The sequence below is a fragment of the Bombus vancouverensis genome, chromosome 3 (genome assembly GCF_051014615.1).
Source record: "Bombus vancouverensis nearcticus chromosome 3, iyBomVanc1_principal, whole genome shotgun sequence".
Taxonomy (NCBI): domain Eukaryota; kingdom Metazoa; phylum Arthropoda; class Insecta; order Hymenoptera; family Apidae; genus Bombus; species Bombus vancouverensis.
This window is the reverse complement of record NC_134913.1, coordinates 17854431-17881458: the sequence shown is the minus strand read 5'-3', so window position 1 is coordinate 17881458 and position 27028 is coordinate 17854431. Positions and strand designations below refer to the sequence as shown.

Here is a 27028-nt window from a genome sequence, read left to right as displayed (position 1 = left end):
CTGTAAGATAAAGCAGATTCATTTAAAAACTATTTTATAAATTGTTCGATCATTTTTCGCTACAAGTCGTTTGATATAAAGCAAGAAATTACTTTTGTCACAGCGGACGACTGCGTTTCCTCTATATCCGGGAATGCATTCACAGATCATAGTTCTTACAGGAGACGTGTCGAGTACTTTACAATCCGCGTTTATTCCACAAGGTTCGATCTTCACGCAAGGATTGATGCATTCGCCATTGAAACAGGCGGTCTGAGATGGACATTCGTTATCCGCCTTACATTTCTCTGTCACTGAGTATTAAGAAACAACGATAAGAAAAAATAACAAAAAGGTAATACCTATAGTATTATAAAAATCGAATCACTCTTACGTTTAGTACATCCCACTTTAGTATCTCCGATGTAACCGGGAGGACAAGCACACTCGACTACATGGTTATAGACGTTGCAATCCATGTTTCCGGTGCAAGGATTTATCCCACAAGGATTCTCGCAGCGCTCGTTAATGCAAGCTTTGTTCGTGGGACAATCAGAGTTACTCTTGCAACCAAGAAGGACACAGGAAACTCTAGGATTGCCTCCATATCCTGGTGGACACTCGCAGATAGCTTTGTGGTTGATACCATTGCACTGAGCGTCTTTTCCGCAGGTGGTGATTAATGGACTACAGACTGGAACACAGTTGTGCTGGACACACGCGTGTGATCCGCTGCAGTCACCATCTGTGCGGCATCCGGCGACTGAAAATTAAATTACATTGATTTTCAGACAAATTTGTCTTAAAAAGTTAAATTTTTATCAAATTTTTATAAGATAAACCTCTACTTAGGTTCCAATATTTAGGTTTCATTCATAAAAATCTGATTTTACATAAACATCCGCAGTCTATATGTATATGATAATAGAACAGCTTTCTGTCTTTACAGCTTAATCTTTCCAAAATCGACATCTTTCGCCTCCGAGAAAAATGGTTAATAACAGAAGCACAGTCTTACCTTTAGTGCAAGCCAAGTCAGGATTTCCATCGTATCCCAGAACACAAGAGCAAATTGGTTTGTGATTTGCAACGCTACACTTCGCATTGGGGCCGCAGGCACAAGGATTCTTGCACACCGCGTTAATACAGGACTTTTCTGAAGGACAGTCGCTATCGTTAGTACATTCAATCTCCAAAATCGGTTTCGTGGGTCTACAAGTTCCGCTGCCGCTGCTCACGTATCCACTAGGACACACACAGACCATCGTTCGAACCGGGGACGTCGGAAGGACTTTGCATTCTGATGGATCGCTGCAGGGTTGCACGACAGTGCAAGGATTCTGGCATTTATTATCAAAGCAGGCCAACAAATTAGGACAATCACTGTCCTCTTTACACTCTGGTCTTTCTTCCGGTTTACAAGCGATGTAAGGATTGCCTGTGTGATGAGGTGGGCAACGACAAATGGGTAGATGATTAAAGACTCTGCATTCGGCTCTAGACGAGCAAGGATTGCTATGAACGCAAGGATTGATGCACTGCATATTGATACAGGAATGGTCTCCAGGACAGTCGCCATTGCTGTAGCAACCGATTACTCTGCATCGATCCAAAGGATTTCCATGATAACCGTTACGGCATCGACAGTCGGCTTTATGGTTGTTGGGGAAGCATTCTGCGTTCACTCCGCAATTATCGGAGATCAGGCAAGGATTCACGCAGTTGTTGTTCACGCAACTCTTGTCTAGAGCACATTCGCTGTCGCGCGTGCACTCTACGGAATAGCAAGCGATATCCGGGTTGCCTTGGTAGCCTTCTTCGCAAGAGCAGATCGGTTTGTGGTTTCGTACGGTGCACGCAGCGTTGGTACCGCAGTTACAAGGGTTCCTGCATTGTCTGTTGATGCAGGACTCTGTGTCGCTGCACTCGTCGTTCGTCGTGCAAGTGCCGATTATTGCTATTTGAACTGGAAAATAAGATATTTGTAGAAAAATGCAAAGTTAAACCAAGAAAGTCTGTGATTTTAACCTTGGAGTTACTTACTTGGTCTACAAACGCCGTCAACGTCAGTGGTCCAACCTTCGGGACACGTGCACGTCATGGTTCTCACGGGCACAGTGTCCAAAACGTTGCAACGTGCATTCTGCAGACATGGTTTGATCACTGGACAGGGGTCGATACACTTATTTTTAATGCACACCAATTTGTCAGCGCAATCAATATCGATTCTACATTCTGGTTCGTCGAATGTTGTCGTGGGATGATGTGTACAATAGGAATATGGATTTCCAGCAGGAATATTCTCTGGACAACGGCAGGTGGCCACGTGGTCCTGAACGTAGCAGATTGCGTTTTGAGCACATGGTGAATCTTCTAGACAAGGATTAACGCAGCGTCCGCTGTCGCAGGCTAAATTTCGAGGACAATCGTGGTCAGCGCTGCACTCCACTCTTTCACAATGCACTTCCGGATTGCCTAGATAACCTGGACCGCAACGACAAATGGCTCGATGGTTTTGGCCGTAACATTCTGCGTTTATCGCACACTTGTTCTCCAGGATGCAAGGATTCACGCATTGACCATTGTAGCACGTTGCTGCGCTGTTGCATTCACTGTCCGATTCACAGTCCACTGAAGAAAAAAAAGATTTTGTAAAGTTGCGAAGCTCAATTAATTGGATTATTTTCCTATAAATTTTATGGAATTTTGTGAAATTGAGAAGCTTAATTAGATCGAATTTTTTTTCAGAATTTGTTAACTTACATTTGAAGCAACCTAGTTGAGGATTTCCAGAATAACCAGGCGGACAGACACAGGATGGATAATGATCTACGACGTTGCACTTGGCGTTCGGACCACAATTACAAGGATTGATGCACAAGTTGTTTACACAGGCAGCGTTACCCGCGCAATCGCTGTTGGAAGTACATTCGGCCACAATTTCCGCTATAAAATAAATAAATATACATCGTAAATCATTTGCGAACAGGGTGATATATCGATTTTGTTATTCGTATAGGCATATTAATTTTCTCAAGTGCAACACTTACGTGGAACACAGTTGCTTCTTGGATCACCAACGTAGTTGGCAGGACATCTACAGACTGGATTGTGATTGTTCGCGTGACATAGTGCATTTTTGCCGCATGGGTCCTTGACAACGCAAGGATTCACGCAGAGAGAATTTATGCACCGTTTGTCGTCGGAGCACTCGCTGTTAGCGTAGCATTCTGGACGAACTGGTGGCAGTGGTATTGGAACTGGAATGGAAAAATGAACAATTTTCAGCATACGAATGTACAATATAATTTTGAACTGTGAATTATTATATTTATTTATTATTTAGCTACTATATTGGATATTATAAAAATATTGAAAACTTACGTCTACCGCACTCGATGTAAGGGTTGCCAGTAAATCCAGGCGCGCAATGACAGATTCCAGTTTCCACACATTGGGCATTCACTCCACACTGAGTGGTCAGACATGCCTCGATGCAAGTTCCACCCACACACTTGTCAGAATCGTTGCAGTCCTGATCTTGGTGGCACTGCAGGACTCCTAATGTTGAAAATAAAATTCATATTGTAACAAAATGATATACTTTCAAATGATATATGTAAAACTACTAACAGTATAAGATTATTGACCAAAGAATATAATATAATGATTGTTTGAAGTAATGTTTACCGATTTCCTTGCACAGTCCATTTACGTCGGTGATAGTGTTTGCAGGGCAAGTGCAGATCATCGTACGAAGAGGCACCGTATTCAGTACTTTGCATTCTTGTTCACCAGAGCACATGTTAGAGGATAAGCAAGGATCTTGGCATTTTGAGTTGATGCATGCGTAATATGCTGGACATTCGCTGTCTTCTTTGCACTCTGCTTCAATTGGCACACCTTGGAGAACAAGAGAATTATTTTTAGTTTCGATTCTTCACCGAAGATGCTTTATAGTATACTTTACGTTAACTGCACCAAGGTCAAGGTTTAATTAAAACAATGTTAACAACGTGAAAGAAAACTCAACTTACCACTGCACTCAACGTATGGATTTCCAGTAGTTCCCAGAGGACAAGTGCACTTAGGCTGATGATCTCTCGCGACGCATTTCGCAGTATCCGCGCAAGTATCGTCCTCGCAAACTGGTCGACAGACTCTGTTCAGCCTGTCGCAGGCTTCGTGATCTGCGCAATCCTCGTTGTAATGGCACACTGTGGAAATACAGGCGATTCTTGGGTCGCCTTGGGTACCTCGTGGACAGACGCATTGCGCCCTGTGAGAGACCGCGATACATTCTGCGCCACGACCGCACGCGATATCTTCGACCAGGCAAGGGGTGACACAATTGTCGCGCAGACAGGTCTTGTCGTAAGGACAATCGCTATCTGACTTACACTCGGCTAGAAAGAAAGAAAATTTTTCCATTATCTTTTAAAGTTAGTTCAAAGATATAGTTTAAAAATTATTGGAGCGTAAAATTGCAAAGCTCAAAACTTTGAAGTATAAAGCGTGATGCAAATTGGACCAGCACGTTTTTGCTTTTGAAGATGTACTGGAAAATTTGAAACAGATGTCTCATGTTGAAATATATAAGAGAATTCGAGATAGAGGGACGCAAAACTAACAAAAATAAATTTGACATCAAACATTTCTTCGTATATTAAGTTTTATCTCTGGAGAACGAAACGTCTTGTAACAAACTTACGTTTGAAACATTGCACTTGAGGATCTCCCGCGTAGTTCTGCTGGCAGCGACAGGTCGGATGATGATTGACAGTGATACATTCCGCGTTCAAACCACATTGCGTGCTGACACATGGGCTCTGACATAGCTGGCTAATGCAAGCCTCGTTGGTTGCGCAATCTGCGTTCGTTGTACACTCCGGGAACGAGTCAGTGTCTAGAATAAAATTAAAACGTTTGTTTCAGTCAGTCCTCCTTAAAAGCCAATACTCATTGTTCATCTTCTATTTTATGTTAGTTTCAACTAATTACCTCTATAACAATTTACGAATGGGTCGCCTGCGGTGCCACGCGAGCAATGACACTGTCGATAATGATTTTGGACAGAGCACTCTGCATTTGAAGCACATGGATTGATAATGCACGGATTGATACATCTTTCGTTCAGACAGGCCATGTTTGAAGAGCATTGAGTATCGGATTTACAAATGGCTTCGATCTTCTTGTCCACTGGAGAAAAAGAACAAAATTAGATTAATTACACATTAATACGCAACTGCTTCACAGATAGTAATCATAAATCAAATTCAAGCCATGTTATTTTTTACGAAATGTCGAAAATACGTACTTTTTTGACGAAGAGCGATTGTTTTCTAAATCGTTCATTCTAAATTCTTCGTCATTTTATTACGCGATCAAAAGATTATTTGACGCTTACCGGGAATACAAGCGACGGTCGCGTCTCCAGCAAAGTTTTGCAAACATTCGCAGACCATGGTTCTCATTGGTAAAGTGTCTACGACGGTACACTTCGCCCCAGCGATGCAAGGTTTGGTTTCGACACACGGATCTTTACAAACGCCATTGAAACAGCCCAGTTTGCTGGGACAGTCTCCATCTACTTGACACTGTGGCTGTGGTTCGATCGGTTCTAAAGCAAACCGACAAATTTTTCGTTTATTGATCCATTCCAAATAGAACTAAACACGGCCATGAAAGAGTTAAGAAAAATAGGAATAGAGACATTCTAATTACCCATTAGACACGAGGTATATGGATTACCCACGTAACCCGGAGGGCATCGACAAATAGGACGATGATTAATCACGAAACATTGCGCTGATGGTGGACAATCGCAAGGATTTACACATTTTGAATCGCGACAGGCTAAAGACGATGGACAGTCGTTGTCACTAACGCACTCTGGTCTCTCGCATGATTGGTACGGATTTCCTAAGTATCCATCAGAACAGTAGCATCTTGGCCTATGGTATCCATCGGATCTGCAGAATGCATTCACACCGCACTGTGTCACAGAGCAAGCGTCTATGCACTCGTTATTGATGCAAGATTGAGTCAACGGACAGTCGCTGTCACCGCGACAACCAACTGCAAAAATATAACAGGTATATTATACTAGAAATATCATTTCGTACCATTCTATATTATGTTTTCTTGCGGAATGTGTAGTACGTATAACAATATAGAGAGAAAATCGACTCGCGTGAAAAGATATTTGGAGAACGTACTTTCGCCGCAGTATTGTTGAGGATTGCCAGTGAAGCCTTCGTTGCAGACGCAGACAGCTCGATGCATTTGTACGTGACAACGACTGTTGAAGCCACAGGAATCCAGTGTGCAAGGATCGACGCATTTTTGATTGTAACAAGTCTTGTCGTTCGGACATTCGGAGTTCTGAGTGCACTCTGCAGTTGGTTCTGCGAAAGTACATTGAAGGTAAATGTTATAATTTCCTCCTTTTTCTTTTCATTAATAATCTTAAGATCTTTTTTGTAATCTGTTGATAATATTTAAAAAAATCACCTTCGACTGTTAGAACGGTGCACTGTATGCGAGCGTTGCCAGTAAATCCATACGGACAGGAGCAGACAGGCTTGTGGTTGACCGTCTGACACAGTGAATTAATACCACAAGCACCGATGCAAGGGTCTCTGCATTTCTGGGCGAAGCAAGCCTTGTCTCGTGGACAGTCGGAATTAATGACACATTCCGGATAAATGCACACTCCAACGCCGTTTCTAACTTGACATTCGCCGTTATAGCCGCACGGAGATGGATTACAAGGATCGGTTTCTGAAACAAATAAATCAATCTTCGTTCAATCGATTCGAAAATTATTTTCGTAAACGATTAACTCGTTTTATTATTACATTATCTCTATTATTCTTTCCTGTTACTATTAAGTCAATAAAAATTGGCGAGTAATTAAAATAGAACAAGACGGTTTGAGAATCTCGAAATTACCAATTTTGGTGTAACATTCTTCGAATGGATTGCCGATCAACGGAGATGTACAACTGCAGAGGGGACTGTGATTGATAGCTTGACACGTAGCCTTGATACCACACACGTTTTGCGTGCAAGGATTTATGCATTTGTTGCTGATGCAAGCCTTGTCTCCTGGACAATCAGAGCTGATCACACACTCTGGATGACAGCCTGTGACACTCGAAGGAACTCCTTGAAGACCGGGCAAACACTTGCAGACTGCCGAGTCGCCGATCTTTTGACAGATTGTGTTAGGTCCACATGGAGATGGTGAGCAAGGATCTCTGTCCTTTGGTACTGTAAGCAAAATAATTTTATGTATTCACAACGATTCGGACGAAGAACGAAAAGCTTGCATAGTGAGCTTCGATAAAGTATCTACATTATTCTACTATCTCTCACGTCTCAATAAAGTCCAAGCTGTTTTATTTGTTTAATTGTTCAGTAGTATTGTGTTCTCGCAACTTTACACTATCTATGCTATCAACGAATTGTTAATACATCCTAAATAATAACCGCTGCTAAAAAAATTGTTAAGCTCAAAAAAAAAAAAAAAAAACGTAGGATATGCGTGTAAGAATAAAATACCTTGAGGAACAGCATGGCAGATGGTGAACGCGTCTCCGATAGTAGGTAAAGGACAGGAACAAATTGGAATATGATTGGACACAGTACAAATGGCTCCAACGCCACAAGTACCGGGACAAGGATCTTGACACTTGGTTCGAATACAAGCTTGGGATTTCGGGCAGTCAGTGTTCACCAAACACTCTGGTTGACAGCCTTCATACGGATTTCCCCTGAAATCTGGCAGACACTCGCAATACGCAGTATTGTGTCTCTCGCGACAATACGCGTTAGTTCCACACGGTGAAGGATTGCACGGTCTCGAAGGTGTCGGTGGTTCTACAGGCGCTGTAATAAAATTTGGACACAAAGAAATTAATAAACCATTTAAAGTAATACGTTAGTTAGTACTTTACAAGAAAGAATTTGCGTGATCGTGAAAGAGAGTTATTTTACAAGAACATAGAATTGTACAAGAACGCGGATAGACATGGCAAATGATTTAAACAAAGATCGTGAAAAGAATAAGAGAGAATGAAGAACGTGTATGGACAAAGCTTCGAGATCTTGATACAGGACTAATAATACCTGTGTATAGTCAACATGCAATTCTTTCTACATCGTACAATCTCTATATACACTATATACAAACTAAGTAAAATCCAATAAAATCATTAAAAACGATGAATAATAAAGTAATAAGTATTCGTTAAAGGAACATAATTTAAGATATCTTGAATGAAAAGTCGCGAGATTTCGTCTCTCATTCTTGATTGCTCGATAAAGTTGCTCGATTCGATTATTTTTTATTCACGGGATTATTGCTTACTGCTGGCCACGGAACAAATAGCGAATGGATTTCCAGTGTATCCCTCGGGACACACGCAACGGATGTAATGCAGGGTAACTTGGCAGAGAGCGTCAGTGCCGCAGAGTCCTGTACAGGGATCGGTACACTTCTGTCTAACGCAAGCTTGATTGCTGGGACATTCGCTGTTCACGAGACATTCTGGCCTACAATTGGGAGGAGAGCCTACAAATTCAGGCATACAGGCGCAGGAGGCTTTATTGTCTGGTGATACTGTGCATTGGGAGTTTGGTCCACATGGCGAGGGTTTGCATGGGTCCTGGCTGGGTTCTTCGTACTGCGGTTCTGTTCGTTGATAAAAATTTGTCCTCGGTTAACAATCGCTTTGATGGATCTTATAGGTGGAAACTTTTCATATAGAAATCGGTGCTGTATGGGATTTATTGTAGTATACAATCTTAGGATTTATTCTTTATTTTAGAAATTGATTGGTTTTGTTTTGGAAAAAGACTTTATAATAAGATCGATAATTGGTAACAGTAATAACTGGTAACAGTAGAGTGCGAAGAAGAATAACTGAATAATCGATCATTTAAAGGGAAATAATTAAACAACAGGTAATTGGAGGTAGTAGTGTTTCTGTGGGGGATTATAAAGACAGCACCGATCCAAATACACATTGATGGGTTACTTACTCATGGGGAAACAGCTGACGAATGGATCACCGGAATACTGTGCGGGGCAACTGCAAATGGGATTATGGTTTCGTACGTTACACAACGCGCCTTGACCGCACACGTTTTCACACGGGTTCTGACAGCGTTCGTTCACGCAAGCTCTGCTCTGTTCGCAGTCAGAGTTCACCAAACATTCGGGTCTACAGCTGGGTGGAGTTCCAAAATATCCAGAGAGACAGGAACAAGAAGCTTGTTCGCCAAACTCGCGGCAAACGCTGTTGGGTCCACAGGGTGAAGGTTCGCAGGGTTTCACGCGTTCTATTGTAATGTGACACGTAAAATCATTTATTAATCAATGGTTCATGGCATTTCTCACTCTTTTCAGGATTTATTAAAATTAACTAACAGTCATCGGGATTTTCTTCAATGGGATACTTTTTAATTTTTCTCTCTAATTGATCAAAACTATTCGAGGGCTAATAAGATTCTTCAAACTTTTCTTTAGAGCTAATTAATTCTGCACTCACTTCTAATAGGTCTGCAGAGGGTAAATGGATCTCCTTCGTGATTCTCGACGCAACTACAAGTGGGAATATGGTTAACCACAACGCACTCAGCATTCTGTCCACAGATTCCAGTGCAAGGGTCCACGCATTTATTGTTGGAGCAAGCTCTATCAAACGTGCAATCGGAATTCTGCACGCATTCTGGTCGACAACCTTGATACGGATCACCACGATATTCGCTTATGCAGCTGCACACGCCATTTCGACATAGCGCGTTCGGACCGCAAGGCGATGGATTGCACGGGTCTGGTGAGACTGGGAGTACAGCTATATTTGTCGCAATAAAACCGATTAATTATTCATCACACGAAAATCTGCAGCTACTTTCATCTTACTAAATACAACATTACTCGTGAAAATATTCGATCACTCATAGTGGACAGATACTTTCGTGAGCCATTGTACATGGAATAATCAACAATAATCCTTACGTGTGGGTGTTAGGCGGCAACTGGTGAAGGGATCTCCCGTGTAATCTGTAGGACAAGTGCAAACAGGTGTATGATTAATCACATTGCAATATGCGTTCGTTCCACAGGATCCTGGACACGGGTCTCTACACTTTTCTCTGATGCAAGCCTTGTCACTGGTACAGTCTGAATTAATCGAACATTCTGGTCGACAGTTGGGGGCTGAGCCAACGTAATTGGGCAAACAGGAGCAGGATGGAATGCCTCCTATGTCTTGACATTGAGAGAATGGGCCGCAGGGCGATGGAACGCATGGGTTTACAGGCACAGGTGGACTTGGTGCTAAAACACGGAGCGTAAATTCAAGAATTCGGTCATGATTTAACGAATATAATCTCACGGTACTATCCTCAGCCACTTACTGGTCACATCGAAACACTTTACAAACGGATCTCCCGTCTGACGAGGATCGCAGCTACAAATCGGACTGTGATGGAAAACCTCGCATCTCGCGCTTATCCCACAAACTCCGGGGCAAGGGTCAACGCATTTCTGATTCACACAAGCTCTGTTGCTAGCACATTCTGTGCTAACAACACACTCTGGCCTACATCCTGGTGGTGTGCCTTTGAAATCGGGAAGGCAAGAACAAGTGGCTTGGCCATTCACATTGGCGCACTTACTGTTTGGTCCACAGGGTGAAGGTTCGCAGGGATTCGTCAGACTTGTCACAGCTATTGTTATTGATATATTACGATATCGTTATCAAATTATACTCTACATAAATGGAGAATATTTCTTAAAATCTGCAGTTGGGAAAACTCACGGGGTTGTTTAAGTATGCTGCAAGCTGTAAATGGATCACCAGTGTAACCTGAGCTACAACTGCAAATTGGAATGTGATTCACCACTTGGCAATCGGCGTTAAAGCCACAGGTTCCTGGACAGGGATCTTGACACTTGTTCCTTATACAGGCTCGGTTAGATGGGCAGTCGGCATTGATAATACACTCTGGCCTACAATTTTCGTATGGGTTACCATAGAAGTCAGGTAAACAGGTGCACCGGGCTGTGCCGTACGATTCGCGACAAATGGCGTTCGGGCCACAGGGAGATGGCTGGCAGGGGTTGAGTTTCTGTGGTCTATCTTCGACTATAAGTGGAATAAAACAGAAGTGACGTTAATTTTTTTTAGATGTACTTAAAAATGGATGATTAAGGAAGAGAAGATCTTACTTGGTTGGGGTGTACATTGTACGAACGGGTTTCCAGTGAAATTGCTTGCACAAGTGCACATAGGGGTGTGACTAATCGTCCTGCACTCTGTGTTCCTGCCACAGGAGCCAGGGCAAGGATCCGCGCATTTCTGATTGATGCAAGCCTGCTGCGCTGAACATTCTGTATTACTCAGACACTCGGGTTTGCAATATGGTGGGACTCCTACGAATTCAGGAAGACAAGAACACGAGGGTGCGTTGTTGGTGACTTGGCATCGAGCGTTTGGACCACAAGGCGATGGCTGACAAGGATTTATCGGGGTATCTGGCTCTTTTACTAAAAGAAAATGCCAATCTTAGTAGGACCATCCTTCGGTACAAAAATATCTAGTAAGTCGTGTAATCTCGTAGTAGTAAGATACATTGGATCCGGAAGTAAAATAATTAAATTGATAAATATTTTTCAGATTTCAAATTTGCAAAATTCCAAATTTTCAAGAAAAACCCGGAACAGAGATATATTTTTGACGAGAAATCTTTGGAGTGATAAATGAGCCTTACTTTGTGGGACACACTGAATAAATGGATCTCCGGTATACTGCTCGAAGCAGCTACAAACAGGATTATGATTGATCACGGAACACTGAGCAGACAATCCACAAGCACCGAGACAAGGGTCGATGCATTTTTGGTTACTGCAAGCTCTGTTTCGAGGGCAATCTGTGCTAACGATACACTCTGCTCTACAGAATGGTGGCGATCCTTTGAATCCAGTAACGCAGCTGCAGACAGCTTGACCGTTGGAAGGACGACAATGGCTGTTCGAACCGCAGGGTGATGGGTTGCATAGATCAACTGCGGTGGTTTCTGTCATACCATAAATTCCAAAATATTAATAATAAGCGTCTTTCAACTGCTGCTGAGCAATCTGAGTTTCTCTCAGATTACAAAGGAAAAAAGTATAAAAAGTAATATTATATTAAGTTCTAACGTATATTCGTCCCGTTTCTTTCGTTTTTCATAAATAAGAAAACGGTATGAATTTACGTTACAACTATTGTACAAAATATACAACCTGATACCGCACGTAATTAAAACAGATTCGTTTAAATAAAATTCACAGGCTACGTATCATACACGGTGGAAGTGAAAATAATTTCAGGGAAGAATGAAACAAAAGATGAGTCAGGGGACCAACCTTGAATAGGATTACACGAAACGAAAGCATTGCCTGTCATGTTCCTAGGACAACTGCACATAGGTAGATGATTGATCACGGTGCACTCTGCGTTTACTCCACAGGTTCCTACACAGGGATTTCTGCATTTGTGCAGTAGGCAGGCTTCGTTTCGGGAACAGTCGGTGTTGATAACACATTCAGGGCGGCAAATGGTGTATGGGTCGCCCAGATAACCAGGCAAGCAAGTGCACACGCCATTATTGCATTGTGCGTTTGGTCCACACGGTGATGGGTTGCATGGGTCTGTTGGGGCTTCTGAGACTGAAACAAGTGGCTCAATGTACTCCTCTCGGTCTATCACTTACATACTAACCCTATAAGGGAACAGAAGAAAAGAAAAACAAATGTTGAATGATTATCTGGATTCTTACTGATTGGCGGAGGAGTTGGTGAACAGCTGGTGAAAGGATCGCCGGTGTATCCTTCGGGACAAGTGCAAGCTGGCGTATGATTGACAACTGTACAGCGTGCGTTCACGCCGCAAGATCCTGGACAGGGATCTCTACACTTCTCTCTAATGCAAGCTTTGTCTGCTGTACAATCTGAATTGATGGAACATTGCGGTCGACAATTTGGTGGCACTCCGATGTAGTTGTTTATGCAAGTGCAGACTGGAGTTTCTCCAACGGCCTTGCACATGGCGTTTGAACCACAGGGGGATGGGGTGCAGGGATCCTTAGGGTACGGCTCTTCCGGTTTTGGCACTATAGCGTAAATATCATTGAAATACGAGATATTGATAGGAAACACTCCTTAATTGATAATGAAATCGCATAAATTTTCTTATACGGATTCAGAGAGTACACCATGAAGCTCAGGAAAATATTTGAAAAATGTTATTGTTAATTATAATTGATTTACGAAGATTATATAACAAGATTTCTTTCAAACTTACTTGCAACAGGGAAACAGTAAACAAACGGATCTCCTGTCAAACCGCTTCCACAGCTGCAAATCGGACTGTGGTGCACAACCTTGCACTGTGCGTTACGGCCACAAGTACCAGGACAAGGATCTCTACACTTCTGGTTAATACACGCGAGATTCGAGTTACATTCCGAATTCACGACACACTCTGGTCTACAGTTCGGTGGGGTTCCTACATATTGAGGCTGACACGAGCACACTGCCTGACCATTTACTTTCTGGCACTGGCTATTCGGACCACAAGGGGATGGTTGGCATACGTCTCGCTCGTCTTCGTCAACTGTAAAGTGTATAACATGGAGCTTGTATCTCGAAGCAAGAATAGAAGGAGCGAAGTGAAATTGAAGATCACAGGAGAAAGACCCGACGAAGACATTTTTATTGATATTTTTATTTTAATGTCTCTTTATGACTAAAAAGGAGTATTTTAAGAATTGAAAATAATTCAAAGATGTAATGCTTTTAAAAATAACTGGAGGATTGGAAAAATCTTACGAAAAGTTGAAAGTACAACTATCAAGAATTTTGATACTCTGGCAAGAAATATTTTTAAAATTATGGCAACAGTGGAAAAATACATGTTCACCTTGAAAATCGATTAAGAGAACAATTTTTGCAACATAGAATTAACTGATAGCGTATTAAATTAGAAAATATTCTCCTTTGTAAAAAGTGAAAAATATAACATATCGTGTCTTTTCCTCTGTACTCTTCAATTATTCGTGTTAATTACTCACTTGTGGGAGCTTTGTATATGCAATTCACGTATGGATCGCCAGTGTATTGCGGGATACAAGTGCACACAGGTAGATTGTTCACTACTTGACAGTTGGTATTGGAGCCACAAGAACCAGGGCAAGGATTTTGACATTTGGATCTGATACAAGCTAAATGAGAGGGACAGTCTGATGATCTAGTGCATTCTGGTCGACATCCTTCGTAAGGATTGCCGATGTACTCGGGCAAACAGGTACAGGAACTAAGATCATTCTGTTCGCGACAAATGGCGTTTGCTCCGCACGGAGAGGGTTGGCAGGGTCTAGGTACGACTGTTGTATCCGCTAAAAGAAGTTAAGGACGAATTTAATTGGATTGTTAAGTCGATGAATAACTTGATTACTTCTTATTATTGACACTTTAACGATGGGGTATATTATTGACATTTCTATTTTCTTCAGGTTTTCAAGAAATATTCAGTAAAATGTTCTACGAGATAATGTACGTTTTTTTTTTTGGAAACTCGAATTATCTGATTTTTGAGCATTTAAACTTCAGTATTTCTAGTAAAAAGAATGTTCTTTTCTTCAAGAGAAATTCTACGCTACTATACTAATTTGTCAAAGTTGCCAATCGTAACAAAGTCAGGTCAATAAGGTACCAATAAATGTCCTATTTTATGAAACATCGATCAGGACACTTACGTTGTCTGGCAATGCACTGAACGAACGGATCTCCCGTGAAGTCCTTCGAGCAAATGCACGATGGAACATGATTCACAACGTGACATTCCGCGTTCGAACCACAAGAACCGGCGCAAGGGTCTCTGCATTTACGCTCGATACACGCCAAGTGACTACCGCATTCGCTATTACTGATACACTCTGGCTTGCAGTTTGGCGGAACACCAATAAATTCTGGTTTACAAGAACACGACGGAGAGTTATTAACCACTTGACAAACTGCGTTTGGACCGCACGGTGATGGCTGACACGGGCTGGTTGGTTGTACTGGTTCTTCAGCTTTTCAGAAAACCCACAAATTAAATTTCCGTTACCTCCGTAATGAGATGTTATCTCTAAATTAAATAATCATAAAAGACACCTACGTTTAGGTAAACAACGCACGAAGGGGTCACCAGTGAATATCGAAGGACAGCTGCAAATAGGATTATGATTGACGACCTGACACCTAGCTGATACTCCACAGGATCCAGGACACGGGTCTCTACATTTGAGATTCACGCAAGCTTCGTTCAATGGACAGTCACTGTTAACTATACATTCAGGTCGACAAGCTGGTGGGTTTCCTATGTAACCAGGGGCACACGAACACACTGCCTGTCCACTGATGTCCTGACACCTACTATTAGGACCACAGGGTGACGGGTTGCAAGGTTGTACTATCTCTGGGTCTGCAAAACAAAGGGTTGGATTTTTAAGGCAAAATATAATTTTCCCTAGCTAGATAGCTATTTCAGAACACTGTGCGTCAGCGAATGTTTAAGTTGACAAAGGCCTCGGTTCAACGATTTCGAGGATGTTCGACACGTTTCAGCTTTTCTCTCGACTAATGTCTCTTATCACAAATCACATACAGGTTCAATGTTATTGATCGTTGTCATGATATAATAATTTACCTTTCACTGGGAAACATGCTGTGAACGCGTTTCCTGACATGCCATCGGGGCAACTGCACATGGGAGTATGATTTATCACCACGCATTCGGCATTCTGTCCGCAGACACCGGTACAAGGATCAAAACACTTGTTACGATTGCAAGCTTTGTCTAAAGGACAGTCTGGGTTCTGGACACACTCCGGACGACATCCGTAATATGGATCACCGTGGTATTCTGGTAGACAAGTGCATGTACCATCGCGACACAGTGCGTTCGATCCACACGGTGAGGGGTTGCAGGCATCTTGGGGTGCTGTTGGTGAAGCTAGTAGGAAAAATATCATTAAATTCTGTTCTAAAGGCTGTAACTATTAGGTATTGTTCTGAGGGATAAAATTGTGATGAAAAGTGTCATTAAATATCGTTCTATATGTATCAACAAAAATATTAAAAATACTGCTTCGAAGGGATGCATTCGTATTATTGTTTTCATAAAGTTCTAAATTTCTATGACAATGCTTACGAGGAGATTCTAGGAAACAATTGACAAACGAATCGCCTGTGAATCCTTGGGGACAAGTGCACACAGCCATGTGATTCACTACTAAACATTCTGCTCCAGTACCACAGGAACCTGGACAAGGATCTGTACATTTTTGTCTGAGGCAAGCTCGGTTACTGGCACATTCTGAATCGATGGTACACTGCGGTCGACAGTTTGGAGGAGTTCCTATGTAATCGTCCATACAGGTACAGCTTGGTAGGTCCGCGTTTCCAACGACGCGACACACAGAGAACGGGCCACAGGGCGATGGCACGCAAGGGTTCACTGGTTCGGATACCGCTGAAGGAAAATATTACCATTAAGAACCTATCCTTATCTCTTTCATCCAACGTTGTACTTTAGTAAATGATCGACAACTGGTTTTAAATTTCAGTGGATTAAAACGAATGGATTGGAATAGTTTTGCACGAAATTCAGCCCAAATTACTTACTTGGAACTTTGAAACATCTAACGAAGGGATCGCCAGTATATCCTACGTTACAGCTACAGATCGGACTGTGATTAATGGCCTCGCATCTAGCATTGATACCACAAATTCCAGGGCAAGGGTCGACGCATTTGAGATTTTTGCAAGCACGGTTTGTTGTACACTCTGAGCTGACCGTACACTCTGGCCTACACATCGGTGGAGATCCCAAAAACGTAGGTGAACACGAACAGATAGCCTGTCCATTGAATACACGACACAGACTGTTCAGACCGCAGGGTGATGGATTACAAGGGTCAGCTGGTTCCGCTGTAAGAATGTCCATATTACAAAACCGTGAAAACCTATGACTTTGACATTATTTTCATAAGTTGCACTGCTCGAAAATATCTGAATAAGAAAATTTCGGATAATGGAGGTTCCGCCTAACATAAATACTTACGCGGAGCTTGAATAAAGTTACATTGAACGAACGGATCTCCGGTATATCCAGATTGACAGGTACATAATGGAACATGATTAACAACTTGACACATTGCATTGTATCCACAGAATCCTGGACAAGGGTTCTGACATTTGGATCTAACACAAGCTTGATCAGCCGAGCAATCGGAATTAACGATACACTCTGGCCGACATCCTTCATAAGGATTGCCAATATAATCAGTGATGCATTTACAGGATGCTGCGCCGTTTTGTTCGTTACACACTGCATTAGATCCACAAGGAGATGGTACACATGGGGTGAGTTTCTCTATTTCTTGATCTTGGATAACTACAAATTGTAAATTATTTCTCTTGTGAGAAATACTTATTCGTTTCGACGATAGAATACTTTCTGGGAATGCGAGAGTCTTTTTACCTGGTTTTGGAGTACACTGTACAAATGGATCACCAACGAAACCCGAAGAGCAAACGCACATAGGCGTGTGGCTAATTATTCTGCATTCTGCATTGGCGCCACAGGAACCGGGACAAGGATCGCGACACTTTTGATTTATGCACGCCAAATTTGTAGGGCATTCGCTGTTACTAATGCATTCTGGCTTGCAATATGGCGGTGAACCGATAAATTCGGGTAAACAACTGCATGAAGGTGAATTTCCTGATATTTGGCACTGAGCATTGGGTCCGCATGGTGATGGCTGGCAAACGTTTATCGGTTCTGGCTGAACTGGCGCTAAAAATTTTATTCAGATATTAAAAATGAATCTCTTCGTGGGTGCTCAGATGTTCGTGATATTTTGCAGACTCGGTGGAACATTGATACAAATGTATTTTGTTTTAAAAAGATAAAAGGATGTCACATTTATCTAAAAAGTTTCGTTACGAATCAGCACAATTAGAAGTACAATATTAGTAACCTGTTTCGATATTTAATCTACTATTTAGATAATATATATCTATAATATAATATAATATTTTATCTACTAGCGTTTTATTTAATTTGATACAGTAATATGTTCTAATATTTCTAGAGTTTAATTTTACCTGTAATTTTTTGGATTTAAAAATACATATTCTTACTTGTATCATTTGTGCACCGAATCTCTCAGTTAAAAAAGGGAACTTACGAAGTGGAAGGCACCTAATGAAAGGATCTCCCGTGAATCCTTCAGGACAGTGGCAAATAGGATTACGATTCGCGACAGTGCAACGAGCTCCCAAGCCACACGAGCCCACGCAAGGATTTATGCACTTCTGGTTACTACAACTCTCGTTTGGTGGGCAATCAGAGCTAACTACACATTCTGGGCGACAGATTGGCGGGTTTCCTAAATAGCCTGGTACGCAACTACACACTGCTTGGCCATTCTTCACTCGACATTGACTGTTAGATCCGCAAGGCGATGGATTGCACGGATTAGATGGAAGTTCGGCTGTCGAAATACGATTACTTGTAAAAACGTCTGGATTTAAATGCCTTCTTTAACTAAATAATTTGTTTAAGTAAATAAATGGTCTTGACTTATAAACTAAAGAAACAGAAAATTCTTTTCAACACGACAAAGTACCTATAGCTGGACGACAGAATGCAAAGGCATTTCCTTCGAAACCAGGAGAACAACTGCACATTGGAACATGATTAACCACGTCGCAAATTGCATCAGGGGCACATGCACCAACGCAGGGATTCTCGCATTTATTTCTCACGCAAGCTTTGTTTCGGGGACAGTCGTTGTTAAGTACACATTCTGGTCGACAACCGATGGTAGAATCCCCATAGTAATCGGGCATGCAAGAACAGATTCCGTCGTTGCAAATAGCGTTAGGTCCACAGGGTGATGGATTACATAAATCCGTCTGTGTTGGTTCAGCTGCTACCAAAAATGTTGTATCAGCCATTTTAAAAATTCCAATCGAAAATCGGTGATAGAACATAAAAAATCTTTCTGAATGAAAACTACTTACGAGGAGTGATTAGTTGATTACATTGACTGAAAGGATCACCGGTGTATCCAGCGATACAGGAACACATAGGAACGTGATTGAATACTGTACATTGAGCATTGAAACCGCAAGAACCTGGGCATGGGTCTCTGCACTTTTCTCCCATACAGGCTTTACTAGGTGAACAGTCAGAGTTTACTGTACACTCTGGACGACAGTTTGGAGGGCTTCCAATGTAAGTGGATAGACATTGACAGGATGGGCCGCCATTGACTACACGACACTCTGAATTTGGACCACACGGGGAAGGCAAACAGGGCTGTGTAGCTTCGACTGTTGTCGGTGGTAGTGCTTCTGAAAGGGCAATTATGAAATAAGGAATCTATATATGTAACTGCAAGATAATTTAAATTAGTTTCAAGGTATCTTACGTGGAGCAGGGAAACATCTGATGAAAGGATCCCCGGTGTATGATTCTCTACAAGCACAGATCGGACTGTGACTTTTGACTACGCAGGTGGCAAACGTGCCACAAGAATTGGGACACGGGTCCATGCACTTTTGGTTAACGCAGGCGCGATCTTGAGAACACTCTGAGTTTAGAACACACTCGGGACGACACATTGGAGGCGTGCCTGTGTATTCTGGCAGACAAGAGCAAACAGCTTGGCCATTTACTACACGACATTGACTGTTAGGTCCACAAGATGAAGGGTTGCACGGATCTTTGTATTTCGTTTCATCTTCTACAAGATTTAAATTTAGAACCATGAGAAACATATCGGTGTTCTTCGAAATTTTTTTGATAAAAATTTATGTAAAATGCAAGAAGGGATGAAAGTTTATTCGTACCTATTTCACGTATCAATGCGCAATGTTGGAAAGGATTTCCACTATAACCTTGAATACACGTGCATGCAGGACGATGATTGATGACTTTGCATTCTGCATTTGTGCCGCATGTGCCGGGACAAGGATCTTGACACCTAGAGCGTATACAGCTCTGCGTGGATGGACAGTCAGTGTCAACGACACATTCGGGGCGACATCCTTCGTAAGGGTTACCAACGTAATCGGCCAAACAGGTACAGGATCCTACACCGTTCTGTTCTTTGCATATCGCGTTGAATCCGCACGGTGATGGAGTGCACGGAGACTGATTGACAGGGACAGCTAAAAATTTTTTTAATGGTAAGAAGTAACCAATAAATACGATCAATGTTAAAGGTCCTCTCTGCACAAGATTATTGCTTCGACCACGAATAGATTTCAATAACCATCGGAAATTAGAAATCGTAGTATCTTCAAGGAATCTTTGGCAACAATAATTTAGAAGTTAAAAAACAAAAGAAGGAAATTTTTAATCCTTACGTGGATTGGGTGAACATTGAGTGAACGGATCTCCAGTATAGTCGCTGGGGCAGACACACAGAGGAGTATGACTGACAACACGACATTCAGCGTTCGTCCCACAGGATCCAGGGCAAGGATCTCTGCACTTCTGATTCACGCAGGCCAACTGACTTGGACATTCGCTATTGCTGGCGCATTCGGGTCTGCAATTGGGTGGGCTGCCTATAAATTCCGATAAACACGAGCAAGAGGGTGCATCATTGACGACTCTGCATTCTGCATTGGGTCCACATGGAGAGGGTTCGCATGGGTTTTGCGGTACTGCGGGCTCGGGTGCTAAAATTACACATGTAGATTACGATTACTCGTCTCATAAATATCGTTAGTGACAGTGGAAATATTGAGGGAACAAATCTTACGTCGTGGAACACACTGAACAAATGGATCGCCAGAGAGTTCAGGTGGACAGCTGCATATAGGATTGTGATTTACAACGTTGCAAGTAGCTCTGAATCCGCACGAACCGGGGCAAGGATTTACACATTTCTGATTATTACAAGCTTCTGTCAAGGGACAATCGGAGCTGACTGTACATTCTGGTCTACAAGAAGGTGGTGCTCCTAAATAGCCTGTTACACAGGAGCAGACAGGCTGACCATTAATCTCTCGACAAACACTGTTTGGTCCACACGGCGAGGGTGAACATGGGTTTCCTTTTACGGTATCTGTTATCATGGAAATATGGTATACATTTAGAGAGATGCTAATTTACGATAGCGTTTTTAATATTTCAATCGTCGTTTTGTTAGTGGCCATTAAGAGACGTTTCGAAAACCCCTGGTTTATGCCACGGTTGTGCATGTTGGTAGCGAATACTGCGACTTTTCTGAATTCAAAAAGACGCACACGTGTTCTCAACTCTTCTCAAAGTTACCTTTGAAATAGCACAGACGTGACATAAGCTATGTTAACAGTTATCGCTAATATCATATAAAGTACGAAATAAATATAAAACTTAAGTATTCAAACATTAACGTAACCGGAGATATTACGGCCACCTACTACCCGCAGACATAAATCAAGCGTTGAATAAAGAGTTCGTCGCGTTGTACCTTGTAGGATATTGCACTGAACAAACGCATTTCCAACCATTCCACTGGGACAACTGCACATGGGAACGTGATTATATACGCGACACTCTGCATTTAAGCCACATGTTCCAGGACAAGGGTCGACACACTTGTTTCTTATACAAGCTCGATTCAAAGGGCAATCCGTATTTAATACGCATTCTGGTCGGCATCCAACATAAGGGTCACCCTGGTACTCTGGTAAACATGTACAGACTCCATTGTCGCAACGTGCATTAGGACCACAAGGCAACGATGCACAGGAATCGACAACATTTGGTTCAGCTATGAAGGGAATAAATATGTTTCTCATTTTCTTCAAACATTTAAGAAACTTCATTTAATAATGTATTTTCAGCTTTCTTACTTGGTCTAATAGGAGCTGGATAACAATTGCTGAAAGGATCTCCCGTGTATCCTTCGAAGCAGGAGCATATTGGGATATGATTCAAGACCATACATTGAGCATTGGAACCACAAGAACCTGGGCAAGGATCTCTGCACCTTTCTCTCATGCAAGCTTGACTAGGGGAACAGTCAGAGTTTACTGTACACTCTGGTCGACAGTTAGGAGGGCTTCCAATATAAGTTGGTAGACATTGACAAGATGGACCTCCGTTAACTACACGGCACTCCGAATTTGGACCACACGGAGAAGGCAAACAGGGTTGTGTAACTTGGACTGCTGTTGGAGGTGTAGCTTCTAAAAGGGTAATTAAGGAATGAACGGGATATTTAATTATAAAACAATATAAAATAATTCTTCAATTTTCGAAATGTCCTTACGTGGCGCGGGGAAACATATAGTGAAAGGATCTCCGGTATATGATTCTCTGCACGCACAGATTGGACTATGGTTCCTGACTACACAAGTGGCGAATGTTCCGCAAGAGGCAGGACATGGATTAACACACTTCTGGTTAACGCACGCACGATCTCGTGGACATTCTGAATTTAAAGTACACTCGGGACGACACATGGGAGGTGTGCCAGTGAATTCAGCCAAGCAAGAACAGACACCTTGCCCATCTACAATGCGACATTGACTGTTTGGTCCGCAAGGTGAAGGGTTGCACGGATCCTTATTTTGCGTTTCGTCTTCTGCAAGATTTTAATGTGTGTTTTACATCGTGAAAAAATATTTCTACTTATCGTCAGGAATAAAAAGAACCATGATCTTTTCTTTCCTGAAAGCTTGCTCAGAATACATAATATTTCTCGTGATGATACTTCATCAGAGAACGAAACGGTTGTATATTTATTCATACCTATTTGTGGAATGGGGGTGCAATATTGGAATGGATTTCCAGTGTAACCTTGAATGCACGTGCACGCAGGACGATGATTAATGACCCTGCATTCTGTGTTCGTGCCACAAGTACCAGGGCAGGGATTTTGACATTTAGAGCGTATGCAACTCAATGTAGATGGACAATCCGTGTCAACCACACATTCTGGGCGACATCCTTCGTAGGGATTGCCCATATAATCGGTTAAACAGGAGCATGAACCTACGCCGTTTTGTTCTTTGCATATCGCGTTGAAACCACATGGTGATGGAGTGCATGGAGAAATATTGATGGGGACAGCTAAAATGTTTTAACATATCATTTAATATCTTCGAGGGATAAAAATTTTTAATAACTGTAATTTAGAGAAAAGAAATACTAGGAAAAGAACATTCTTGGTCCTTACGTGGTCTAGGTGCACATTGAGTGAAAGGATCGCCAGTATAATCTTCAGGGCAGACGCACATCGGAGTGTGACTGACGACACGACACTCGGCGTTCGCCCCGCAGGATCCAGGACAAGGATCTCTGCATTTCTGATTAATGCAAGCCAACTGACTTGGACATTCGCTGTTACTGGCACATTCGGGTCTACAATTGGGAGGAGTGCCTATAAATTCTAACGAACAGGAACAGGAAGGAGCATCATTTACGACTTTACATTCTGAATTTGGACCACATGGAGAGGGTTCACATGGATTTTGTGGCACTACGGGCACAGGTGCTAAAACAACAAGCATCAATTTTGTTCACGTTACGCAAATAGTTGTATAAACAGGAAAATTTGTATGAAGCAAATCTTACGTCGTAGAACACACTGCACAAATGGATCGCCAGTGAGATCAGCTGGACAGCTACATACAGGATTGTGATTGACAACATTGCAGGTGGCTCTAAATCCACATGTACCAGGACAGGGGTTTACACATTTTTGATTGTTACACGCTTCTGTTAGAGGACAATCGGAACTGACTGTACATTCTGGTCTACAGGTAGGTGGAGAACCTAGATATCCTGCTACACACGAACAGACTGCTTGTTCATTGATCTCTCGACAGACACTGTTAGGTCCACAAGGCGAAGGAGAGCAAGGGTTTTCCTTTCCGGTTTCTATGACACAAGATGATAAAGTGTCAGTGGAGTGTTCCATTGATAAGTTCTTCAAATTAATTTTGCAAACAATGTCAGTAATTTTTTTTCAACTGGTGTCTGTGAACTTTTAGTAATTCTTTTAGATTATGTTATTTAACTTTTAGATTATGTTATTTAAATACACAATATTAAAATTTATATTTTGCCTTTTACGTAACAAAGGACATTAGTTCCATTTATCACGCAATAATTGCCTATAACGCAACAATTCCGATCAAGAATGTCAGGAAAATTCGTCAAGCTATACCTTGTACAACATTGCATTGAACGAAGGCGTTTCCCACCATTCCACTTGGGCAGCTGCACATGGGCACATGATTGTATGTTTGACACTGTGCATTAACACCACATGTACCAGGGCAAGGATCAACACACTTGTTTCTCAGACAAGCCTTATTTTGAGGGCAATCCCCATTTAATACGCATTCTGGTCGACAACCAACATAAGGGTCACCCTGATACTCTGGTAGACAAGTGCAGATTCCATCATTGCAACGTGCGTTAGCGCCACAAGGCAATAATGCACATAGATCAACAACAGTTGGTCCTGCTGCAGAAAGAACAAACGTGTTGCAAATACTTAAAAATCATTCACAAACATGAGATATGAATTTTCTTTAAAATCCTTACTTGGATTAACGGGAGTTAGGTTGCAACCATTAAAAGGATCACCCGTATATCCTTCAAAGCAGGAACATATAGGAACGTGACTGAGTACCATACATTGAGCATTCGAACCGCAAGAACCTGGGCAGGGGTCTGTGCACTTTTCCCTCACGCAGGCTTGACTAGGAGAACAGTCAGAATTCACTGTACATTCTGGCCGACAATTTGGTGGACTTCCAACGAAATTTGGTCGACACTGACAAGATGGGCCTCCACCGACCACACGACATTCTGAATTTGGGCCACAAGGAGAAGGTAAACAAGGTTGTGAAGTTTCAACCTCTGTAGGTGGTGAGGATTCTGAAAGGGCAATGAGAAAATCAGACATCTATTTAATTTTAGAACAATTGAAACCACGTCCAAATATCTTACGTGGCACGGGGAAACATCTTGTGAAAGGATCTCCAGTATATAATGGCCTACAAGCACATATTGGACTGTGGTTCCTGATCACGCAAGATGCGAAACTGCCACACGAAGCAGGACAAGGGTTCACGCATTTTTGGTTAACGCATGCACGATCTTGAGGACATTCAGAGTTTAAAGTACACTCAGGGCGACACATAGGAGGCGCTCCCGTGAATTCCGGCAGACAGGAGCATACACCTTGGCCGTTTACTACGCGACATTGACTGTTGGGTCCGCAGGGTGAAGGACTACACGGATCCTTATAATTCGTCTCATCCTCTGCAAGAGATTTAAATTCATGTTTTACATCATAAATTTCTGTTTTGATCAACTTTAGAAAAGACGTAAATCTTGGGTCATTATCTTGATGATTGACAAAAATTAAAATACATCGTACCTATTGCGGGCACTATCGAGCAATACTGGAAGGGATTTCCACTGTAACCCGGAAGGCAACTGCATGCAGGCCGGTGATTGATGACCTTGCATTCTGCATTAGTGCCACAGGTACCTGGACAGGGATCTTGACATTTGGAACGTATACAGCTCAGAGTAGATGGACAGTCAGTGTCAACGACACATTCGGGGCGGCATCCTTCATAAGGGTTGCCGATGTAATCAGCAGCACAGGAACATGATCCGACACCGTTTTGTTCTTTGCACATAGCATTGAAACCACACGGTGATGGACTACACGGGGAGAGATTGACGGGAACAACTACAATGTTTTTAAGAAGCAATTTAGAGATCAGAAACGGATTGTTCAAAGCAAGAAAAGGATTTCGTAAGCCTTACGTGGCGTAGGTGTACACTGAGAGAAGGGGTCGCCGGTATAGTCATTCAAACAGGCACACATAGGGGTATGACTGACAACACGACACTCCGCGTTTGCCCCGCAGGATCCAGGACAAGGATCTCTGCACTTCTGATTGATGCAAGCCAACTGACTGGGGCATTCGCTATTGCTGCCACACTCGGGTCTGCAATTGGGTGGGGCGCCTATGAATTCAGATAAACAAGTGCAAGACGGAGAATCATTGACGACTCTGCATTCTGCATTGGGTCCACACGGTGAGGGTTCGCATGGATTTTGCGGTACAGCGGGCTCGGGAGCTAAAAGTGAAGTACCATTATGTTTGTTAAAATTGTAGTTTAGTAACTAGTAACTAGAATACTGAAGCAAGAAATCTCACGTCGTGGGACACATTGGACAAATGGGTCGCCTGTGAGCTCAGGTGGGCAGCCACATATGGGATTATGATTGACGACGTTGCAAGTGGCTCTGAACCCGCATGTCCCAGAGCATGGATTGACACATTTCTGGTTGCTACAAGCTTGTGTCAGAGGACAGTCGGAACTGACTGTACACTCCGGCCTACATGTAGGTGGAGCCCCTAAGAATCCTGCTACGCAGGAGCAAACGGGCTGACCATTGATCTCTCGACAGACGCTGTTTGGTCCGCAAGGCGAAGGAGAGCATGGGTTGTCCTTTACGGTATCTGGTATTAGGGTAATATAGTAAATATTCTGAGCAATACTTAGTACTACACTGCGGAGAAAATTAGGGCAATGGAAGAAGTTTCTAAGATGTACCTTGAGCGACAGTACACAGAACGAACGCATTTCCAACCATTCCACTTGGACAACTACACATGGGCACATGATTGTATACTAGACACTCTGCATTTCGACCGCAAGTACCAGGGCAAGGATCGACACATTTGTTTCGCAAACAAGCGCGGTTCTGGGCACAATCGGTATTCAGTACGCACTCTGGTCGGCATCCAAGATATGGATCACCCTGATAGTCTGTCAGACATGTACAGATTCCACTTTCGCAACGTGCATTGGGACCACAAGGTGATGATGCGCAAGGATCAACCGCTGACGGTTCCGCTATTAGAAAAATTAACGTGCATCACATAAATTTCAAACTTTTT

The 27028-nt window shown here is 42.4% G+C and overlaps 1 protein-coding gene across 1 annotated transcript in view; it reads right to left on the bottom strand.

Annotated features, from left to right (window-relative positions):
• The window catches only part of dpy (fibrillin-like protein dumpy), a 114845-nt gene that overhangs the window by 2749 nt on the left and 85068 nt on the right, over positions 1-27028 (bottom strand). The window contains exons 105-160 of the mRNA XM_076617060.1: positions 26682-26984; positions 26282-26587; positions 25884-26201; positions 25486-25806; positions 25053-25367; positions 24645-24980; positions 24262-24564; positions 23667-23972; positions 23269-23586; positions 22842-23162; positions 22360-22674; positions 21941-22276; positions 21556-21858; positions 20863-21168; positions 20462-20779; positions 19943-20263; positions 19522-19836; positions 19112-19444; positions 18715-19020; positions 18274-18579; positions 17562-17879; positions 17142-17474; positions 16703-17008; positions 16230-16550; positions 15726-16031; positions 15195-15500; positions 14791-15108; positions 14107-14430; positions 13338-13649; positions 12814-13146; positions 12401-12703; positions 11764-12069; positions 11222-11539; positions 10812-11138; positions 10408-10719; positions 10007-10327; positions 9537-9842; positions 9028-9327; positions 8354-8677; positions 7546-7872; positions 6934-7254; positions 6493-6762; positions 6198-6386; positions 5704-6057; positions 5387-5599; positions 4981-5178; positions 4691-4885; positions 4017-4385; positions 3670-3882; positions 3364-3540; positions 3030-3239; positions 2743-2925; positions 2023-2610; positions 998-1945; positions 374-742; positions 93-293 (exon numbers count right to left, since the gene is read on the bottom strand). Coding sequence (XP_076473175.1) covers positions 93-293; positions 374-742; positions 998-1945; positions 2023-2610; positions 2743-2925; positions 3030-3239; positions 3364-3540; positions 3670-3882; positions 4017-4385; positions 4691-4885; positions 4981-5178; positions 5387-5599; positions 5704-6057; positions 6198-6386; positions 6493-6762; positions 6934-7254; positions 7546-7872; positions 8354-8677; positions 9028-9327; positions 9537-9842; positions 10007-10327; positions 10408-10719; positions 10812-11138; positions 11222-11539; positions 11764-12069; positions 12401-12703; positions 12814-13146; positions 13338-13649; positions 14107-14430; positions 14791-15108; positions 15195-15500; positions 15726-16031; positions 16230-16550; positions 16703-17008; positions 17142-17474; positions 17562-17879; positions 18274-18579; positions 18715-19020; positions 19112-19444; positions 19522-19836; positions 19943-20263; positions 20462-20779; positions 20863-21168; positions 21556-21858; positions 21941-22276; positions 22360-22674; positions 22842-23162; positions 23269-23586; positions 23667-23972; positions 24262-24564; positions 24645-24980; positions 25053-25367; positions 25486-25806; positions 25884-26201; positions 26282-26587; positions 26682-26984 — 17625 coding nt within the window. The remainder of the gene's footprint in view (positions 1-92; positions 294-373; positions 743-997; positions 1946-2022; positions 2611-2742; positions 2926-3029; positions 3240-3363; positions 3541-3669; positions 3883-4016; positions 4386-4690; positions 4886-4980; positions 5179-5386; positions 5600-5703; positions 6058-6197; positions 6387-6492; positions 6763-6933; positions 7255-7545; positions 7873-8353; positions 8678-9027; positions 9328-9536; positions 9843-10006; positions 10328-10407; positions 10720-10811; positions 11139-11221; positions 11540-11763; positions 12070-12400; positions 12704-12813; positions 13147-13337; positions 13650-14106; positions 14431-14790; positions 15109-15194; positions 15501-15725; positions 16032-16229; positions 16551-16702; positions 17009-17141; positions 17475-17561; positions 17880-18273; positions 18580-18714; positions 19021-19111; positions 19445-19521; positions 19837-19942; positions 20264-20461; positions 20780-20862; positions 21169-21555; positions 21859-21940; positions 22277-22359; positions 22675-22841; positions 23163-23268; positions 23587-23666; positions 23973-24261; positions 24565-24644; positions 24981-25052; positions 25368-25485; positions 25807-25883; positions 26202-26281; positions 26588-26681; positions 26985-27028) is intronic.